Below are 21,038 nucleotides of genomic sequence, written 5' to 3' on the forward strand. Positions count from 1 at the left end.
TATATCAACTTGCACTTGTACATTAATAAATTGGATTGTCATAACTTGAGAAAGCGCTAGATAGGACAAAGTTAGTGTTCGTGATAAACCCAAGATTTAATGTAAAATAAATGGAATTTTTTCAAAAGAAAGGTGTCCAATTTGTAAAGAAGATGGTTTAAAAATTTGAAGTTTGTAGAATATTTTGTTATATAAATGACAAATACATCTCATTTGATATTTAACAACCCTCTCCAATTTTCAAATTTTGAGTTAATAAGGATTTTTGCATTTGCTACCGAAAATGTTTATTCTTTTTATGGACATTGTACAAAGTTTGGGTGGCGTGATGATGTGTGTGGATCACTCAGACTTGCCGTAAAGCGCACGGAATCGAGCAAGCTAGCTGAATATAGCCTGCAATGCATATTTAGCGTTTCGGCAGCGACGATGGGAAAGGAAATGGAACTATTGAAAGCATTTGGGATGGAGTACACATAGTAAGGAAGGAATCGGTCTCATCGCGAGAGAGAGAGAGAGAGAGAGAGAGAGAGAGAGAGAGATGGGTCCCGGACTGCAGTATTCCACAGCGCGGCTCTTCCTTCTGTGTGGCCGTGCGATCATCATGCTGTGCGCCATGCTTATGGGACCATTTCGTGCACACGTGGCGGGAGACGACTCGTCGTGCGACAGCCAGCTCAGCACGCTGAGCCCCTGCCTGGCGAGCCTGCAGGGTGGCGGCGCCGCGGCGGCGCCCACGTCGGACTGCTGCGGGGCCCTGGCGTCCGTGGTGGGCGGCAGCCAGCCCAGCTGCCTCTGCCAGCTCATCCCCCTCGCGCAGACCTCTGGCTTCCCCGTCAACCAAACCCAGGCCCTCCAAGTCGCCTCCCAATGCCATGTCACCCTACCCAGCTCCGTCACAGCTTGCCTCTCGGGTAAGCGACCTCCTCCTTCCTTTACCTTCCCTAATTCCAATTTTTCTTTTCCTTATTTTGGTCCCTAGGCTTCTTCCTAGGCCACTCATAGGCCTTGCATATGAGAAACCATAGTCCAAGTGAACACTTGACCTTCTCAACCACCACACTCGATCATCATTGCACACGATATTATAGTAAGTACAACATGATATTCAATGTACACTATACTGTAGTACAACATGATCACCCCTGCACATGATATTATAGTTATACTATCACAAAAATCTTCAAATGCAAGGAGATATCGAATGCCGCAACGTGCACAATTGACATAGGCAATTGCACCATGGTAATAAGGATTAGCACAAGTTTTCCCCATAGTTTTCAAGCATGGCTCAATACACCATGATTCTAAGAAGTGTCATAGAGTACACTGTGATTCTAAGAAATGTCCTATGACACGTTGGAAAAGTAGGTACCATATTTTAGTCTTTGATATATCTATTATATTAATTATTATCACTTTGTTATCTGGGATGGCCTAGGTCACTCATAAATCTATATGCATATCACATGAGTTCAACATAAGGGATTTTTCAATTACTATTTTCACACATTTTTTAAACATATAGAAGGCTATCATATAAAGGGGCTATTTATAAATTGAATATACAAGGGGTGTGTTTTATTTAGTACAAACTTGTAGATAAGGCTACTTAGAAATATGCCTTGAACACATGTGATATAGAGGGGGTATATATAGGGAGCCCTCGAGTTTGTAATATTTGATATTATATTAATTGTATTACTTGTTATCACTTTGTAATATCTATTATGATGTTAAGTGCTAACACAACTAAGCTTCAATCTCATCACAATGATTGTGAATCTTATAACTTTATGATATTTGTTTATTCATGTACTCTAACATGTTTTAGAAAAACTTATAATAGATCACAACTCCCTCTTTGAGTATCGATCGAGGGAATTTTGTATGAGAACAAGTTTACAGAAATTTACAGATTGGATAGAAAATGACATAATAATTGTAAACATCAAAGTAGCTAACCTCCTAGACATTAGGTGCATCCATGCTTTACAAAAGTCATGCTAAGACCAATTTACAGTTACAACTTATAGTTGAATAGAAGAAGAGATATAATGATTATAAACATCTAACTTGCTAACCTCCCAAATGTTGGGTGCATCCATGCTTTATAAAATTCTATAAACACTAAATCTCTAGGGTATGTGTAGCTAGTTAGAGTTCAATCCAACCCTTTCCTCACAATCATTACATTCATAGTATGACTAAAGCTAGAATAAAACCTTGGCAACTAGATTATGGCACTAGTATCGTATTGTTGAAAGTAGTTACTGTGATGAGTTTCAAGATAGGTGGGTTAAGTTGTAGTGCCTTGAACTAAAGTTGGTTAAGGAGATGTTATGACATCGCTTAAGGCCATTCATTTGTATGGGTATGTCACTATTTTCCCCCTTTACAAAAAGTCCCAAAGTCTCTACTTATCATGACAATGGTTTCGTATTGTTGAAAGCAATTATTATGAGGTTGCATTACATTGCTTGAGGTCATTTATTTCATACCTAAGTCTAAGGAAATCTAAAATGTTGTATCAATGATGACATGATGATTATGATGGGTATCTTTATTGCTTTTTGTTTTTGTAGGTATCTCCAACAGATTATCAGCAAGTTCACCTTCCAATGCTAGTGAAGATGCGTACAAGAATCCATAGTAGAAGTGCTATCTCACAATCTATTTACAGTTTGAAAATTTGGAGCAATTTTTATAGATGATGGCTTTGCACAACTCTATCATCTAGCACATGAAATGCTTTTATTTTTTTAAAACACTAAATGTATTTGGTTTTCCATGTTTTGATGGACAACCATACATAGGTGCATCCTAATATGAATCATACTAGTAGATGTTCATGTACAAAGCTATAACATTTTTATGCTAATGTTGACCATTGTGGAACCTTGAATGTTGATTTACCCACACATTATTAATGGTGAATATATAATCATTGTGTCATTCGAGTTATCTTCTAAATCATAAGTATTGCATTGTTTGACGGTAATGTATTTAAAAAAATTAATGTTTTTGCAATTTTTTTTAAATATTGCCTCTTTATTTTCAAATTTATGCAAAGTTTTCAATATTGACTCTTGGTTTTCAAATTTATCCTACAATTAGATATGAGATGGAATGATGCTAAAAATCTAAGCAAGCCTCAAGTCGCATTCAACAAGTGTCAAGTCTCATTCAGCAAACAAAATACAACTTTGGCATAACCTCTTTTTCAAGGTATTACATGGTTTTTAGAATTCAAGGTCTCAACGATTAAACTTAATATCTTTCTAGTTTAAATGACGGGTTAAGCTTTTGTAAAGAAATTAAATTGAACATAGCTAGCTAACAAAAAAAAAAGATGCTTAATCTATTAAAGAACTTTGTGGTTCTACCCATATAGCTTTAAGGCTCCTTTTATAAACCCCTTATTCACCTCCTTCTATGATATAAATACTTGCTATATGTAAATCTCTTTCAAATTTCAAAGTAAAATCTCCGAATTAGCTTGTTAAGCACATATCTAATCATGCTTATATTTTCATTCATCTCTCCTCTCCCTCTCCCTTTTTCACTTGTTCCTAGTACTATTCTTGCACTCAAATTAGTTTGGAAAAAATAATGTGTAGCACCTTGATATGAAATAATGGGGGCTTGGCAATGTTATAGTTTCTCTTTGGAACACTACAAAGGATTCAAGTCAAAAATGGCTAGATTGATGCATTTTTTGAACTTAAAACAAGTCTACAAACATGCACATGCCTATAGTTGTGATTAAAGCCCCATTAGAAGATCTGTCCTTGAAATTGTGCTTATTTCATAAAATATAAGCACGATATTTTGCACCTTAATAAATTTTCTCTCTCTGTAGATTTCATAATGACTTAAAAACCTATTTATAAGCAATATGTGTATCAGCACACACGCATATAAATACACTAATATTGGTTAAATAAATCAAGGTGTTTCTAGTTGTACAATTCTAGAACCAATAGCCCCCATGTACTTTTTTTTTCATTGTTGCTAAAATCCTTAGGCTCAAGCTAATAAAAAAGTTTGGGAAGTTAGCGAAGAATTATGGTGTTTTCACATATAGCTAAGTAATAATGAACCATGGTGTTTTTACAAATACCTAAGTAATATGGCTCCTACTTTAAAAATACACGAACTACATCCTCCTCGCTTGACATATGAGAGAGGAGAGGGAAACAACACAATAGGAAGAATTGATAAAACAAAATAAATATTAGTTTTAGAGAACATATAACATACCCCCTTGCATGTTGAATCTAGATTTGTGTGCTCAACATATGATGATGGAGAAAAAAGACATAGCTTCCCTACTCATGTTAAGCACCAATTGTTGTGATCAACCTCCTACCCATGCCTTTAATAAATTTATCTCATTTATTCATCTTTGTCAAAGTCGACGACAATAGAGATTCAAATCCAAAAGTATTGAGCAAGAGAAGTGAAAAGAGATTGGCACGAGTTATTATTTGTGTTGTTATTTGTACTAATATGTGTGCCATTATTTGTGTTATTATTTGCACTTTAATCTACACAATTACCTATGTTATTATTTACATAATTATATGTATATTTAACTCTTACCATTACCTACACGTTTATTTGTAATATTCTTTACAACTTTGTAATGTCTCCATTACTTAGTTTATTTTAATGTGCGTATGCATTCCAAAGAAAATTGACTTATATTAGACATTATTAAAAAATAGCTCTAATTATAAAACTAACTCTCATTATGAAGATAATAATAATAATTATTATTTATATATTATATGCAAGTTCATGGAAGAAAGACTTGGGAGACCCTCCCAAGACTAGCTTATTAAAACTATGTTTGTAGTATAGAATAACAAAAAGAACTAGCCTAGTGGATAGTCACTTGGTAGTTAAGTACACTTGGGTGACGACACTGTCGGGATGGGTGACCTCCTGGGAAGATTTTTATATAAGCTAGTAGGAGTTTCTTGCGTGCAGCCAACGGTGCCAACGAAGCCTTCGTAGCCCGTTGCCAAGTATGCCAAGGTCTATGCCTTGGTCACCACCTTGGTTGCCGCCTTGGTCGTAAGCCTTGGAGTGACGGCCGCGGGATGATGCGCCATGCAATGCTTGCCCATATATTCATAAATTTTTATCTTTGCACTACAAAAATGGAGCTTTCTCTATGACATCATCAATGATGTCATCAAAAGCGCTAAAAGAAAGTGTTCTCTCTTTGTCATAAAAAAACACTAAAAAGCAAGCGTCCTCTCTTCCCCCTTGCAAAACTATAAATTGTGGGCTTGGAAATGACCAGAGAGGGGGAACAAGAGCAATCTTGGCGAGAATGAGACGTTGATCGAGAAGGAGAAGACTCTATTCCACGAGATAAAGAGACATTATTCCATTCAACCCAAGGAAGGGGATACACTGAAGGTCTCTCATCCTCTTCTACTCTAATCCGAGAAGAGAAGAAACTGAAGAACTTTATCCTATTCTATCAATCCGGTTAGAAGTCATACCTCTACTCTTGTCCCTATTCCATCTACTAGAGAGAGACAAGTATTGGTCTCCACAAAGCAAAAAGAACCATCCGAGAGGCCTATAACATTGAATCCCACAGTAACTATCTTCTTCATCAAGAGTCTTATAACACCCTTGCCAATCGGTATTACTCTCGTGTTCTTCTTCTTCTACGAATCATATTTCTGTCATGGCCCTGAAGAAAAAGAATTCAAAAGCAAAAATTGTGAATGACCCTACTAATGTGGAAGCAATAATTGGAGTTGCGAGCATGAGAGTCACTAACGAAGTCACAGGCACGAATAACAACCCTTTATCAATCGTGATACTACAGGTTTTTCTTTTAAAAAATTCTATTCAAATTCAATAGGAATAAGATAAGTTTCTTAAGAAATATTTTAATCTTAGAGCATCCACTTAGTAAATTATTAGAACATCTTATAGGCTAGAAACTGTTAGGGAAACTACAAAATTCTAGAACTCAAGAGAAATCATGAGGAATTTTTTCAAGATGAATTTATTAAGAACGAACCCCAAAGAAATTAGTTAAGGATATAGTTTAATCTAGAAGCTTTGATAGAAGATTTTAAGACCGAAAATATCTCTAAGTTGAAAAAATGAACTTAAGGCCAAGAAACTTGGTTACAATAATATCATTATAAACCTTAAACTGAGAGGTTAGACTCCAAAATCTAGATACCCCAGGGAAAGAGATCACTGCATGAATTTCAAAGGTCGATTGCTACGAGATTAATCATCACTTAAAAGTTGCATGAGTGTTTGAAGTCATAATTGCTTGAATACATCAATCTTGTTTGTGATTTTCTATATTAGATCGTGATTGTATTAAGTATTGGAACAGATATAAATTAAGGATCCCTATATCTCCCCCAAGGATAGGTGTTGAATCCCCATACCAAGAGGGGATGTATTTACCGCTATTGAAGCATGGACCAACTCCGATGGCGAGAGGTCTCCCAGCATGGATCATATTAAGTAGGAAGTGGATAGGGTGCCAGGGGGGCTCTGGCTAGTAAATGCTTTATATACCTAGGAAAACTACTTGGTCGCCTGTATGGCCCAAGTTCTACTTGGGACACCTAAAAACACTAGCTACAGGTGGATTTGATCTTGGTGACACGCAGATGCACCAGATGAGGTAGCACCACGTGAAATTGTAAATTGTCTCCTGTATGGGTGGGAGAACACACATTATGGAACATAATCAATGAATTTTTTTTACTTTGATTGTATATCCATGAGTAAATTATGCAAACAAACAACTGTGAATAAAAGGATTCTTTTTAATTAATGAAGCTGTTTTTATATGTTTCACATAATGTGGTAGGTAATTAGATAACTAAGAACTTCAATAGAGGGACGCAGGTGGATGGATTCCCGACGAATCTAGTCCTATGATAGGTGGTCTCAGTTTTTCCCCAAAAACAAATGCTAGGAAGAAACTCTAGGAAGGGCCGATTCACTGACTTACCTAGGGTTTAGTATCAGAACCTGAACTATACATTATTTTATGGAAAAGGTACGGCAGGTGTGCCAGAGCACTATGAGGGATCTCATAAATCCTTAGTTTGCTACTAGAAAAAAATGTTGTACTCCATGAACCAAGGGTAATGGTAGTTACTCCTTTCAAACAAGAAGCCTCTCAAAGGACACCTCTAGATGTGAGCTAGTTGTTGATAGGTGATTGTTAGATCAATTAGGAACCATTAGGTCAGTCCTCCATGGGTAACGACAGGATGCTTCCCCCACGACGGAGTAGACCTAGGGTTAACTAGCCGGACAAAATCCAATCATTCTGGTCAAAGTACGGATGGCGACGTCTAGAAGGTAAACTCTAGGCAACTACTAAAACGTTATCCGTCACATAATCAAAGGCGAGTACATTTCAAACTTATAGACAAACAACATGATAGAAGATTATCTAAAAAATAATCTAAATAATATATTATTTTATTTAATAGCATGATTACCTACCCATTTCTCAATGCGGTTTATCAACATGATTTTTTCCACGCTTATCCGATTGATTACCTTGATTATCCTCTATGCTATTCATGTTTTTTTAAAATTTAAAATAGAATTAAACTAATATAACTATGCATTAATGCATTTAATAGCACAATTATTTGCACATTCTTGACATTATTACTTGCACGATTCACTCCATGTCTCTGTGGTGCTAGGCGTTTAATTATGCATTTTGTTTAGGCATTAAACATGAGGATAAATGTGCCCATAGAAGCCCTTTATTAAACAATATTTATAAATATATTTATGAAATTTTGCTAATGAACACACTCATAATCTTGCTTATGAATATGCTATCAAATTACTTTTTAAACACCCCAATAAATGCTCTTTTTAACCTGCATAAAAATGCACATAAAAATGTGCAAATCACGAGGCTACAATCCCAATTTATGGATGCGATCAAAATTTATGCATCTATAAGTGTGCGCTCAAGTATATGTTAATATTTGAAACTTTCACATGTGTTTAGAAGCACGTATAAATTTGTGTGAGAAGGCTTCTCATCATTGACAGGATAAACACAAACATTGTCACGTCCTTAAACTCATCCATTTTTGTGCATCACCCTTGTGTGTCTCTACTTCCATTATGTTGCTCTGGGAGACAAATTTTTAGATGCATTACTAAATCAATTTAGTGAACATATTACATCTTACATTATATTAGTCCTAACTATGCATCAAAGAGCTTGTAATGTGGTACAAAAACAACATTCACATGTCATTAAGCGATGAAACAATGTTGCTCTATAATGGACCATAAAAATCTCAAATGTGTGAGAAGATATTCATGACAGATGCATTTCTTTATGAGAGCTCTCCTAGAGACATACATTTGAAAATCAAATTACCATGCTCAAGTATCCTTAGTAGTCTCTAAACTCGTCAACATTTTCTTTGAGGAATTAAGCATGGTGAATATTACAATGACAAAGTGTGAAAAATGCATTAAATAAGCTCAACAATGAAAAGGCTACTTATATATTCTATTGTAAAAGTACACATATACATGTATACAAGGCACATTAAATGTAAGTAGTTGGATAGATGCTCATATAACATATACCTCACCTAATATTCAAATATATGAAAACATCTTATCTAACACTATATATTCAAAATTGTTGTGGTCACACTGATAATATTTTGATCCTAGACATAATCTATTCAAACATTCCCCATCTCTAGAAAAGGAATAGAGGTCGAATTCTTAAAAATATACCTATTCAAGAGAAAAGAAGACTTAGAGAATAAACTTGTCAAGGAGAAAAGGGAGACTTAGGGGTCTTTGATAGCTTTACTCCATGAGATAATTTTTCCAACTAGACTTTTAAGGAGAGAATGAGACTTAGAGAATTTTAACAAAACTTTACTTGATGAAATTATTAAACTTCAAGTAGATCTATTTAGTATGCAATGCACTTAGCATATCTACTTGTTGATGAATTGGAATGATTTAAGTGGACATGCATGTTTTTCCAAAACAAGGGAGAAAATACTATTTTAGTTTGATGAGAAAGCATGGGCAAAATAGCTTAGTTTAGAAATATAAACATATAAATGCTATATGGTACATTAAATGTCACATAGTACAAGTAAAGAATATTGAAATTATGTGTTTTGTGAGTAGAATTGTGAAAAAAGTATTTTGATTATTTGATTTAGATCCTACCAAACTTTTCATGTGAAACTAACACTAGGTTGTTGTGCAATGCATAAGTACTACTTTGCACATTACTAGACAACAATGGTGAAGTAAAAAGGAAAATAGGACCCAAAATGACAAGATGTATGCCTAAATGGAAATTTGTGGAGTTACATCATGGTATGACTAACTCACAAATAGAGTGTATATTCTATATATGTGTTTTGATTATTCAATTTAGTAGTGGGGAGCAAGTTTGATGAGCCAATAGTTGTTTCACGTGTTCAAGTTGATAATGGGAGGTAAGTTCATTTCATGCAATAAACCCAACAACCCAAACTTTCCTAGATGAAAGCATAGCAAGATCCTCTCACACAGGACAAAGCTCATGCCAAGAAGGATTTAGGACAATATTTGAAAAGCAAAAGAAAAGATATTGCATCTAAAGTGAACATGAGCTTTTGCAACATGTCTTATTTCCTTTAGTGTTATTCAAAATCCATTATTTTAGGGTACTTTAATATTTTAGGATTCACTTTTCTAGACTATAATAAAGCTCACATTGAATGGTTGGATAAAATCAAAACTACTCTAGACAAGTATTTGAACACCAAGTATTTGACTTTGTGTGTTCACATGGATGTGTAATTGCACTAGATAGTTGGACAAATAATCAATGCAAGGCATTGATTAATGTTATCACTATATATCCAAGAGGCATAGTTTGCTTGGAAGTAATGGATACATCTCTTCAAGAAAAGAATGCTTGTTTCATGGGAAATATCTATGAGGAACAATCCATAGCATGATTTCAAGGTCTAAACAATGCCATTGCCATTGAGTCATAAATTCTTCCACCTATAAGAGTACAAATGAATCCATAATGGATGAAAAGTATCCAAAGATTACTTAGTTTCCTATTATAGCTCACAAGATTAACTTATTATTAAAATATATGGTAAATTTGTCATTCATTCAACCTATCTTGGATTTACAATCAAATTGTGAAGTTTCTAGGAGAACATGAATACACCATATGTATTATTTTAGCAACACTCTGATAAATATCTAAGGATCTTTTATGCCATGAAATTTTCTACCACTTATCTTATCCTTAATAGAATGCAAGAGGTGAATGATGCACTTAAAGAAAACATTGTAAGTAAATACTAGTATAGTTGGTTTGCCAAGAATCTTCAATATATCATGGTGTAAGAAAATATGTCAGAGACTTTCAAAGCAATACATTTTGGAAAAAATATAAAAAGATAAATGACTTGGTGAAGCCATTTCTACACATATTATGGGGAATGATTGATGAGGAAAGTCTCATCGTGGGATAGATCTATTAGCACCTCCATGAGGGCACTCATAAAAATAGAGGAGCTTACTTATTTTGTAGTATGTGAAAAGGGAACCATCACAAGAGTCATGGAGTCATGATGGGAAAGCATGCATGTTGCATTGCATGGTGTAGGTTGGTTATGGCCCATACTTGGTGGAAAGACTTTGGTTTCATGACTCTTGAGGTCCAATATGTAGCTAAACCGGTGTTGATAGCTACGATGAAATTTGGTATGTTTTCAATTTCATGCAATTTTAAAGTATAGAAATAGATTGAAATGACCTAAAGTCAATGACTTGGTATGTTGCATTTCAAACTTGTGTATATTGAAAAATCCCTTTATTTTTGCAACTTCTATAGTGACTTATGTCTCCATGAAGAACATTAGGAGAAATATGGACTCTCTTTTTTTCCCCTTAAGGTGTTTCTCTCACCTCTCTCTCTAAAAAGAAATTCTAAAATAATGTTATAATAAGAGATCTTCTACAATCAAGCAAATCTTGTATTTGTATTTTTAATATAATTCACTTGTTATCTTATCCCCAAATTGTAGGATAAGGTCACTTTTTCTCAAAATCCTCACAACTAAAAAAATACATTTCCATTTTCTCTAAAAATGGAGCCAATCATTGACAGACAACTCTTTAATATACCTTCAATTATAATCATTCTCATTCTTGCTTCTTTAAAGGGTGGAAGTTAAATATATATATATAAGTTGACATACATATTATATTTTAATATTATTTTTTTCCCAAATACACCTTTTTGACTGGAGAGTTTCCTTGTAAATTTTTATCTCTTTTGAACAAGTATATGTCCATTTTTGGGTATTTTTTCCTTCCCTATAAAAGCTCTAGTTTTATCCCAAATTTTGTGTACTCTTCTCTTTCCCTCTAGAATATGGTTTATTGCATAGAAATCTTCTGAAGAAGCATTGAGGAGTGGTTTTAACACCATTTTCCGAAATAATATAATCTCCATCTACAACACTCTCTACACTACTACAAGCAATCTCCCTCTTCAACAGTCTACACTACAAGCAATCAAGTGATAATGGAGATATCTTTATTTTTTAATCTCTATGATGTTATTTTTCTTCACAGTTGTTATTTAATCCTTAAGCAACAATCCATGTAGAGAGAGAGAGAGAGAGAGAGAGAGAGAGAGAGAGAGAGTATCTAACTGTATGAGATGAACTAAGAAAATAAGCTATAGAGTGACAGAGAGTACATTTGGGCAGAAGATAAGATGATGTTATTGTTATTCACTATCCAAGATTTTGTATAAATGCATTTAATAATCTTTGACCAATTCTTGTTTGTGTGTGTGTGTGTGTGTGTGTGCGTGTGTGCGTGTGTGTGTGTGTGTGTGTGTGAATATTTTGGATAGAAAATAAGATAAGATTAGAGCCTAATTAAAAGTTGATTTCAAGATAATATTAAAGGCTATTAGAGTCTATCATGACTGAAATCAAGTGAAAGAGTCAAGATCCAATTGGATAAAAAGGAATACAAATATAGTGAATCAAAGGGGTATAATTATTGTTAACCCCAAGTCGAGATGGCAAAAAATGAAGAAAAAAGCGGAAAAAGCATGGAAGAAGAGCAAAGACACGCAGGCGACCTCTAAAAGCTAAGCTAAGACCAAAGGCGCAATTTTAAATGAAAGATGCCTAAAAAAAACTTGGAAACTCTTGTAAAGAGCGCCACGCTCCCTCCTGTGCCAATTGTAAAATATTAGATGGGCATAGGCTAGAGGCATAAGGATAAAAGAGGGAAATGGAAAAAGGACCTTGCCACAATGGCCGGTCATGTAAAAAAGGGGATGGGTACCCATGGGAGTTTAGGGCTTGTATATAAAGTTCAAAAAGTGAATGGAAGCTCATTCTTTGGTGTGTGGCTAACAAGAGCTCTCTTCCTCTTCTCTGCTTCTCTTCTTCTTGCTTGTGTGTGCTCTTGAGAGAGGGAGTGTGAGGGTGTGAGGAAGTGAGTGTGTGGGAGTGAGGGATCAAGAGGGTGAAGCTCTTCACCATCTCCTCTTCTCTTCTCTTCTCTTCTCTTTTCTCGCTCGCGCGGCTATGGAGGATGGAGCTTGGAGATGGAGGAGGCTTGAGGATGCTTGAGCTAGCATCAAGAATCGTGGAGCTACCGAGGTGTGCAAGGGAGGAGGCTACTCACATCGACATCAAGGTAAGCTCACTACACTTGTAGGATCGACAGCGCGTCGGCTAGGTGAGAGATAGCCATTAGAGCTCGCTTGAAATGCTTGAAGCAATAAGCGATCCGTGGGTCTTAGCTGTTGAGCATGAGCTCCCACTACATTTTGGTTCCATTTGCTAGGACCAATGGATTCAAGCTTGAGCACTTGCCTGCCTCATATCGAGCATCGAAGTAGGGGATTCATCCCCGAAACGGAGCTTGAGGTAGGTAGGAAGTTTGGGTGTTTTTTATCTTCAAAACAAGTAAGTATTTTGGGATATTTTGGTTGTTTGATGATTGGAAAACATGGAGAATCTATTTCAGTTTTTTGCCTTCGATTTTTGTTGCATTTAGCATAGGTTAGAATTAGAAAATCAAACCGGAGAAGGGTAGGGTTTACTGTTTCAAAATAGGGCAAAATAGGGCAAAAATCGTGCAAAAATTGGTAAAACACTCGCTAATGATGCCTAAGATCGGCAAGTGAGTGATTGGGGGCATCAACACCACACCCGGGAAGGGGTATAAGAGCCAAGAGGCCAAGGGAGAGCTCATTTGTGCCATTTCACAAAGAGAGAGAGAGAGAGAGAGAGAGAGAGCTCCAGCCCGCATCGATTTGATCGCATCACCGACGCGGTTACTGGCCCGTTCAGGTATATGAATCTCTCCCTCTACTCCCCTAGATAGGTTCTGGAAATGCATGGCCATTGTGATTTCTTGAATCTTGTGAATCGATCAAATTTGTATTCGTGTTGTTTACGTGCGCCGCATTCGGCCTGTCCGAGTGGCCTTTTCTGGGCCGAGCCCCTGAATTGGCCCTCGGCCCACTCAGCCCAAACCCTAGTCGGCCCTCGGACCGAGGCAAACCGTCCGAGTCAACCCATTCAGCCCATCTGAGTCAAAACTTTCGGCCACGTGGCACATTCGGCCTCGACCCATCCGAACGACTCATCCAAGTCTCAAATTTGGCCCTCGGCCACTTCCCACATTCGGCCCTCGGTCCAAGTGCCTCAGCCCATCCGAATTTGCCATTCGGCCGTCCAAATCAAAACCGTCCGAGTCAAACCCTAAAATTCGGCCCTCAGTCTTGTGCCTTGGCCCGTCCGAGTGACCTACTCGAACCCTACAGTTCAGACCATGACCCGGCTAAAACGCAGTGACGCAAACTGTCGAAACCCTTCGGGCGCTCAAACTTGATTCTCGCACATATAATAGGAAAAAATCGTAGTGTGCAACCACTTAGCAGCTAGAAGTAGGCAATTGCAAGACCCAAGGACTTAGACATGAACTGTTGAGCTGTAAAACCTGATTGACCGAAAACGAACAAGGCGACATACGAGAAAAACTCTAAACACTAACAAAACAGCCATAAAATTGATCTACAAGCCTATCAGGCACGAAACAAGCAAGAGTGCGTAAGACGCTGAGGAATTGCTTGCTGCACTCACATTGAATTTCTGCACTTGTACACTTAAGAAAGCTAAAAGCCTGATTGAGCACAAGTGCATGAGAAATGACACACGCACTGAGTGATCATAAATTGAGGTTTGTATTCAATAACTAAAGGAACTCACTCAGATAAACCACTCAAGGAATCCACCAATAGAAGAGGACCCAAGACATAGACAAACCATCAAAGCAAAGATTAGGACCAAGCAAGGGGCGCCAACGACATGGATTTGACAAGTCTACTGAACCTGATTGATAGCTTGGTGGAGCAAGATAACTCAACAATGGCAGAGGAAAGCTCAGACCAGTGGTCTAATGAGGAACTCGATTTGAACATCTTCCCAGATGGTAAGCAGTTATGACGCACACGCCCGGTATGAGCACCGTAGTAGGACAGCAAACGTTGTCATCGCAGATCTAGAAGAGGAGAGAAAGCTAGCCCGCAAAGCATAGCTGAATACAATATGGATCAGCAGGCTAGAAGCCAAAAGCAAAGTACGGAGTTGCGTGAGGTACAACGAGTATTGAACTTAGTAGGTAGGAACCGAATAGATCACGAGAGAGCCCTAGAGGGGGACTTGACATTGAGCGAGCTTCTCATGAAGTGACTGCTAGATAACACGGCTGCAAAACAAAGTGCCGCAGCACTAACGACATCACTGCTCGCAAGACTAGGGGCGAACCAAGGCTCAAAGAGCCAGTCCAAAATACCGATCGTTGCCAAGCAACTCGACAAGTACCAACCCCATGATGACCCATACAGCTTTGTTGAGCAGTTTGAGCAAGTCTATGAAGCCAACGGCCTCAACGACCTAACTCAACGCTCGCAAGCATTCACGATTTGCCTAGGCGGCAAGGGTAGGATGTGGTATACGAGCCTAGACACTGTAGAGCAAGCCAACTTCAATGGCCTCAAGGATCTCTTCATTAAGAGATTCGCTGAGCCCAAATACTCCGATAACCTACTAGTACGCTTGATGAACGTCAAGTAGAAAGAGAAGGAGGACATCCGCCACTACATAACCCATGTGAGGAGTCTCTTCAAGAGAATCCCTCTAGGCGAGCGACCGACTGAAAGAGCAGTTTTGACTGTATTCATCAGCGGAATTCGAGATGAGGAGTTATATAAGGCTTTGGCAGGCAATTCAAGCTTGCAGCGAGATGGGTAGCTAGAGTGTTTGAGGAAGCCATCAGAGTCGATGATCAGCTGAAAGAGCAGAGCTCCAGGAGCTCAAACGTAGAGGAGACCAACTTGTGAGGTTCAGAGAGAGTGTCAGCCTCTAGTGAGCGATCAATCCCATCATCCCAAGATAAGGGGAAGGCCACCGAGATAGACCAAGGCTTGGCTAATGTCAAGATGGAATTAGCCAAGTTGCAAGACATGTTGAGATGACCAATGTGCCCGCATGTCCAATGCGTGTACTGCGGCAGAAACCACTTACCGGCCGAGTGTCAAGACCCTAGGTCAAGACCTTATGCTAACTGCGGTAGGTTTGGCCATGACGTCGCGCATTGTAGATTACCAAGAAGACTTCCATACTCGCAGGCCAGCCTTACCTAACGAACAGGCCCCAGCCATTCTTTGGAAGGGGAGCCCCATTGGCCCTTCCCGTGCCTAACTATATGAAGCCAGTTGTTCCTAGGATGGAAATAAATCCTACGGGCATCCTTAGACCGCCTGGTCCTTACATGACCCATCCACCAAGCGATGCTCCAGTCCACTATGTGGAAGAGCCAAGTGAGAAAGAAACCTACATATACCCTTACATGTTGCATGACGACGAGGGCAACGCTGTCCTTATGGACTATCGATCCGTGCCGGTGATGGTGTTAGGAAGAGGATGAGGTAGAGGCCTAGGAGGGCAGACGCAAGATCTAATCATCTGTTGGGCTTGTGGTCACCCCAGTCATGTCTCATCACGCTGCCTTGAAAGAGAGCAACAAAATAGAGACAAGGCTGACCAAAGGTGCGCAGAGTGCCGAATCACCCATCTCTTCATAGATTGCCCAAAGCGAAAGCCATCTTCTAGCTTAGCCAACGTACCATCTGTCCCATTGGGGCTGTTTGGTGTTGCAAACCTCGATGGGGAGGCCACACCTATCCCATTGCGGATCATGACTCGAGCCCAAACGAATCAGGCTGGCATCTCTCTACCAAGACCTAGCAATCTTGACGCAGCCTCGATAGGGAAGAAAAGCCGCAGGCGGAAAAAGAAGAGATCGGAAGCTAAAGTCGCACTAAAAACCGAGAGTGCTACGACTCTTCCTGTTGGAAAGAAGGTTTCAGACACAGAGGTAGAGACTTCAGCCCCTAAGACGGCCGAAAAGGGAAGCGCTAAGGTAGGGGAATACCCGCATCCGAAGTGACAGTTAGAGGCCATAGAGAAGGTGAAGGAATGGGTGAAGGAGGCTCAAGAGCATCTCAAGGACGTTGAGCCCATCATAGAGGACGAGATCGATGATCTCTCCAATGTAAGAACGCCAATATCACCGCCTCAACCTAAGTCGGCAGAAGCAACCGCACCACAAGTAGTGCCGCTAAGACCAAGCCTTGATGCTACAGAGCCGCAGATCAGTCACGGCCATTGGCCAGGACAATCTAGGTTAGGGGAGAGACGAGTATCCAACGATCTCTTGACCACGCTAGTGTCTACCCCTGTAACACTTAGCCTGGGAGATCTACTTAGGCAGCATCCTACCCTATGGCAAGATCTTAAGCAGTGGGTCGAAGGGTCACGAGAGCAGGTCACGGCAGACCCTCAAGACCATGATGCAGAAACGCAAATACCAAGTTTGATGCTGCACTCTGTGCCTAAATCCTTGCACGTCAATGCCTTCTGGGAAGGTTCTAAGATGTACGCAGTCTTACCGGTCCTAGCCCTAGGCGACACAACAAGAAAGGGAATCGTAGACACGGGAGTTGGGGTTAGTGTGCTTAGCCACGCAGTGCTTCAGACTTGGGGAAACCCGCCTATCAAAACTACTAGGTTTAATGTCACACTAGCAAACGGTATGAGAGTAAAGCCATTCTGGGTACTTAAGAATTGGCCAATAAATATTGCAGGCGTCCAGTTCTCTGTTGACTTTATAGTCATGAAGGGAGTGGACTACGATATCCTATTAGGCCGACCCTGGATGCACAGCGCTAGAATCATTGAATATTGGGGTAACGGCTTAATCTTCTTGGGCAACAGAATGGATGCCGTAAGGATAGAGATGGATACTTGGAGGACCTCACCAGCCGACCTAGACGCCATCTTTGCTATGCTCAAGGGTAACACTCAGGTCAAGGAGTCCTATAGGCCCTTGACCAAGTATATCCCATGCCCAGAGGATGAGCGGGATTGGATGCACGTTCTTGCTACAATCGGCCTACCATTCTCAGACCATGAGGCATATGAGCAAACCATGAAAACGATCAGCAAGCCTGGCGACACACTCTCCGTACCAGTCTGCATGATGGCAGGAACCCTTCGAGGAAAGCCTAAGCATGTCAACTTCCAAGTCCCAACTAACAAAATAGAACTCCAGGAGATGCTAGAATACTTGACAGACAAGCCAGCTGGCAATTCAACTACAAACTTCAAACCACTACATGATCTCTTAGGTGAATCCAAGTGGCAAAGGACCAGAGTGCAGGACTTAAACCTCATGTATAACTGGGCCCTACTCCCTGACCAACGACAAGAGGTGTACCAAGCCCTAGGAGATGATGAGCAGTCTGATGAAGGGGATTCTAACGACGAATACGAAGACTCCCAATCCTTTAGTGATGGAACTGAGGGTGAAGTAGATACCATAGAATACGACACGGAAGGACAAGAAATAGAGCAAATACGAGCAGACTCCAAGCTACAGAAAAGAAATATCTTTAGGATAGAGCGAGGGATCATGCGCATGGAATGTGACTGTGCCTGGTTGGAACATGTAGGAGCCATAGACCTTGAACAAGCAAGCTTAGCCTAGCTAGAGACGACACCAGTCCTTAGGACAGAATCACCATTTGAACTACGTCCACCAGGGGATACTACCTCTTCTAGCGAAGAAAGGGAGTTCGACTCTGAGTCAGAGGTTAGTTCGGATAGTGATCCAGAAATCCCTAGGCCGCCCACGACTAGACACACAAAGAGGAACCTACCCGTCCACCTGCGGCGCAGATGGTTAAGGCAGGAAAAGGTAAAACAACCCAGGGATACATGAATGGAAGAACAATGAAAATCGCAGGATCTCCCTAAGCGCTTCACGAAATTCAAAAAAGGGAATAGGGTAGTAGTTCTATTAGGTGCCAAACATCAAGGACAAACCAACGAACCAATCGAGGAACCAGCCAAGGTCAAGGAGGTGAATCTGGCCCAAGAAGGGGAAACACCCCGACCAGTTTTCATTGCCAACGACTTGACTGAGGAAGAAGAAACTAGTCTTGTCGCTCTCTTGCGAGAGTACATAGACGTATTCGCCTGGTCCTTGGAAGAGCTTAAGGGGTAGATCCGAGTGTCGTGACTCACAACATACCCATGATGCCAGACACAACGCCAGTCAACCAACAACCGTACCTTATGAATCCAAAACATGCTCATGCTGTTAAAGAGAAAATTGACAAGCTGATGGGAGTGGGATTCATTTACGAAATTGAGCACACATACTGGGTATTGCCCATAGTCATCGTGATGAAAAAGAATGGAAAAATCCAAGTGTGTGTCAATTACAAGAAGGTGAATGCTGCTACAAAGAGGGACAACTATCCATTGTCGTACACCGAGCACATGCTTGAGAGGGTGGCAGGCAAGGAAGCCTATAGTTTTCTGGATGGCTTCTCAGGGTACAACCAGGTGCAAGTGCATCCTGCGGATAGGCACAAGACCGCCTTCACCACGGAGTGGGGCATCTTTGCTTACATAGTCATGCCCTTCGGGTTGACTAACGCCCCTGCCACTTTCCAATGCCTCATGTGCACCATCTTTAAGGACATGCTTCGTAGGGAGTTAGAAGTCTTTGTCGACGACCTATGTATCCATTCGACCTGGATCGAACACTTAGACAAACTCTGCACAGTCTTTGAACGGTGTCGCTTATATCGTCTCTCCTTGAACCCCTTAAAGTGTCAGTTTTGGATAAAGCACTGATGCATCTTAGGGCACGTGGTGTCAAAGAACGGCATTGCCACTGACTTCTCGAAAGTCAGGGTTATTGTTGACCTTCCACCCCCAATTAATTACAAGGGAGTTCAATGCTTCTTAGGCCATACGGGGTACTATCGGCGCTTTGTACTGAGCTATGCGTTGATCGCCAGACCATTGTACAAGCTGTTGATTGTCTTCGAGTGGACCGAGGCATGCCAACGAGCGTACGAAGAGTTAAAAAAGACTCTAACCATAGCACCAATTCTACGAGCCCCTGATTGGACCATTACCTTCCACCTGCACATCGATGCTTCTAAGTTTGCTGTGGGGGCAGTGTTGTGCCAACCTGGTGAGCACAACTTAGATTATCTAGTGAGCTTTGCTAGCAAACAACTCACTGAGATGGAAATGAACTACTCGACAACAAAAAGAGAGGGATTAGCCATGGTGTTCGCTATGAAGAAATTCCGGCATTATTTATTGGCCACACCCTTCATCTTTTTCGTGTACCGTCAAGCCCTGCTCTATCTAGTAAACAAACCTTGTGCTACAGGACGCATATCTCGATGACTCCTTTTGCTCTTGGAATTCAATTTCTCCATGGTTGTGCGGAAAGGAAAACAGCACTACATGGCTGACCATATATCACGCATTCCCAGGGGAGAAGCCGCTGGACAGGGCATTGTTGATGAATTACCCGACGTCCATCTATTCCACTTGTCCAGCGAGAGAGATTTATTTAGGGCTGATCTAACGCCATATTGGGCAGATGACATAGTCCAAGTGCTTGAGCATGGACTACCCGAGCGACCAATAGAAAAAGCCCCGACTTAGGTGATTAATCCTTAAGATCCAGCCCTATCAGCTGATTGCAGGCCAACTCTATAGGCTGGGGCAAGATGGATTGCTGCGTAGATGCATATGTGAGCATGAGATGCATGATGTGTTCTCGGAGGTACACAGCGGCATTGCGGGAGGACACTTTAGTGGAAACACGATAGCACGGAAGGTGCTGCAGTCTCAACTATGGTGGGCCATGCTTTTCTGTGATGCCACACGATTCGTCAAGCATTGTGACGAGTGCCAATAGACAAAAGTCCTGATTCACAAGGATCAGATGGAGTTGACCCCAATTATTGCTCGACAACCCTTCGAAAAATGAAAAATCGACTTCATAGGACCCATCAGTCCTGCGGCGCAATACTCACAAGCCAAGTACATCATTGTGGCCACAGATTATCTCACAAAATGGGCAGAGGCAAGAGCCACACATAAAAACGACGCTAGGACGACTGCCAAGTTCTTATGGAAGCAAGTGATCTCGCGATTCGCCTGCCCCATCGAACTGGTCAGTGATGACCAAGGCACGCACTTCATCAACGAAGTGATAGTGCATCTCCTGCCCACCTTTCTCATTATCCATCGCAAATCATTGCCATACTACCCTCAGGCAAACGGTCAGGTAGAATCCACGAATAAGATTCTCGTCCTGACCAAAGTAGTCTCAGCCTCACGTAGCGACTGGGACAACAAGCTTATGGCAGCTTTGTGGGCTTACCATACAGCTTATAAAACGGCTATCAGTCAAATCCCGTTCAAGCTGACCTATGGAATAGAAGCGATTCTACCCTTAGAATTCTTTGTTCCTAGCCTGAGAATAACCCTGCAACAATGATAGGAAGGGAAGGAGGCATGGACGCAACGCCCGGT

The 21,038-nt window shown here is 40.3% G+C and overlaps 1 protein-coding gene across 1 annotated transcript; it reads left to right on the forward strand.

Annotated features, from left to right (window-relative positions):
* Positions 1-618: 618 nt before the first annotated feature.
* On the forward strand, positions 619-2,695 carry LOC148013616 (non-specific lipid transfer protein GPI-anchored 15-like). Its single transcript, XM_087668345.1, has 2 exons — positions 619-914; positions 2,586-2,695. Exons 1-2 carry the CDS (start codon positions 623-625, stop codon positions 2,651-2,653), a joined length of 360 nt encoding a protein of 119 aa, XP_087524471.1. The 5' UTR covers positions 619-622; the 3' UTR covers positions 2,654-2,695.
* The last annotated feature ends 18,343 nt before the right edge of the window (positions 2,696-21,038 follow it).

Source organism: Lygodium microphyllum, chromosome 26 (genome assembly GCF_053477565.2).
Source record: "Lygodium microphyllum isolate KBCC chromosome 26, Lygodium_microphyllum_v1.1.10, whole genome shotgun sequence".
NCBI lineage: Eukaryota > Viridiplantae > Streptophyta > Polypodiopsida > Schizaeales > Lygodiaceae > Lygodium > Lygodium microphyllum.

What these genes read in the sequence shown, in the direction of transcription:
- LOC148013616 (XM_087668345.1), top strand. Translation starts at nt 623, where the DNA reads ATGGGACCATTTCGTGCACACGTGGCGGGAGACGACTCGTCGTGCGAC. An exon ending in CGTCACAGCTTGCCTCTCGG is followed by an intron (nt 915 to 2,585) that starts GTAAGCGACCTC and finishes TTGTTTTTGTAG; the next exon opens with GTATCTCCAACAGATTATCA.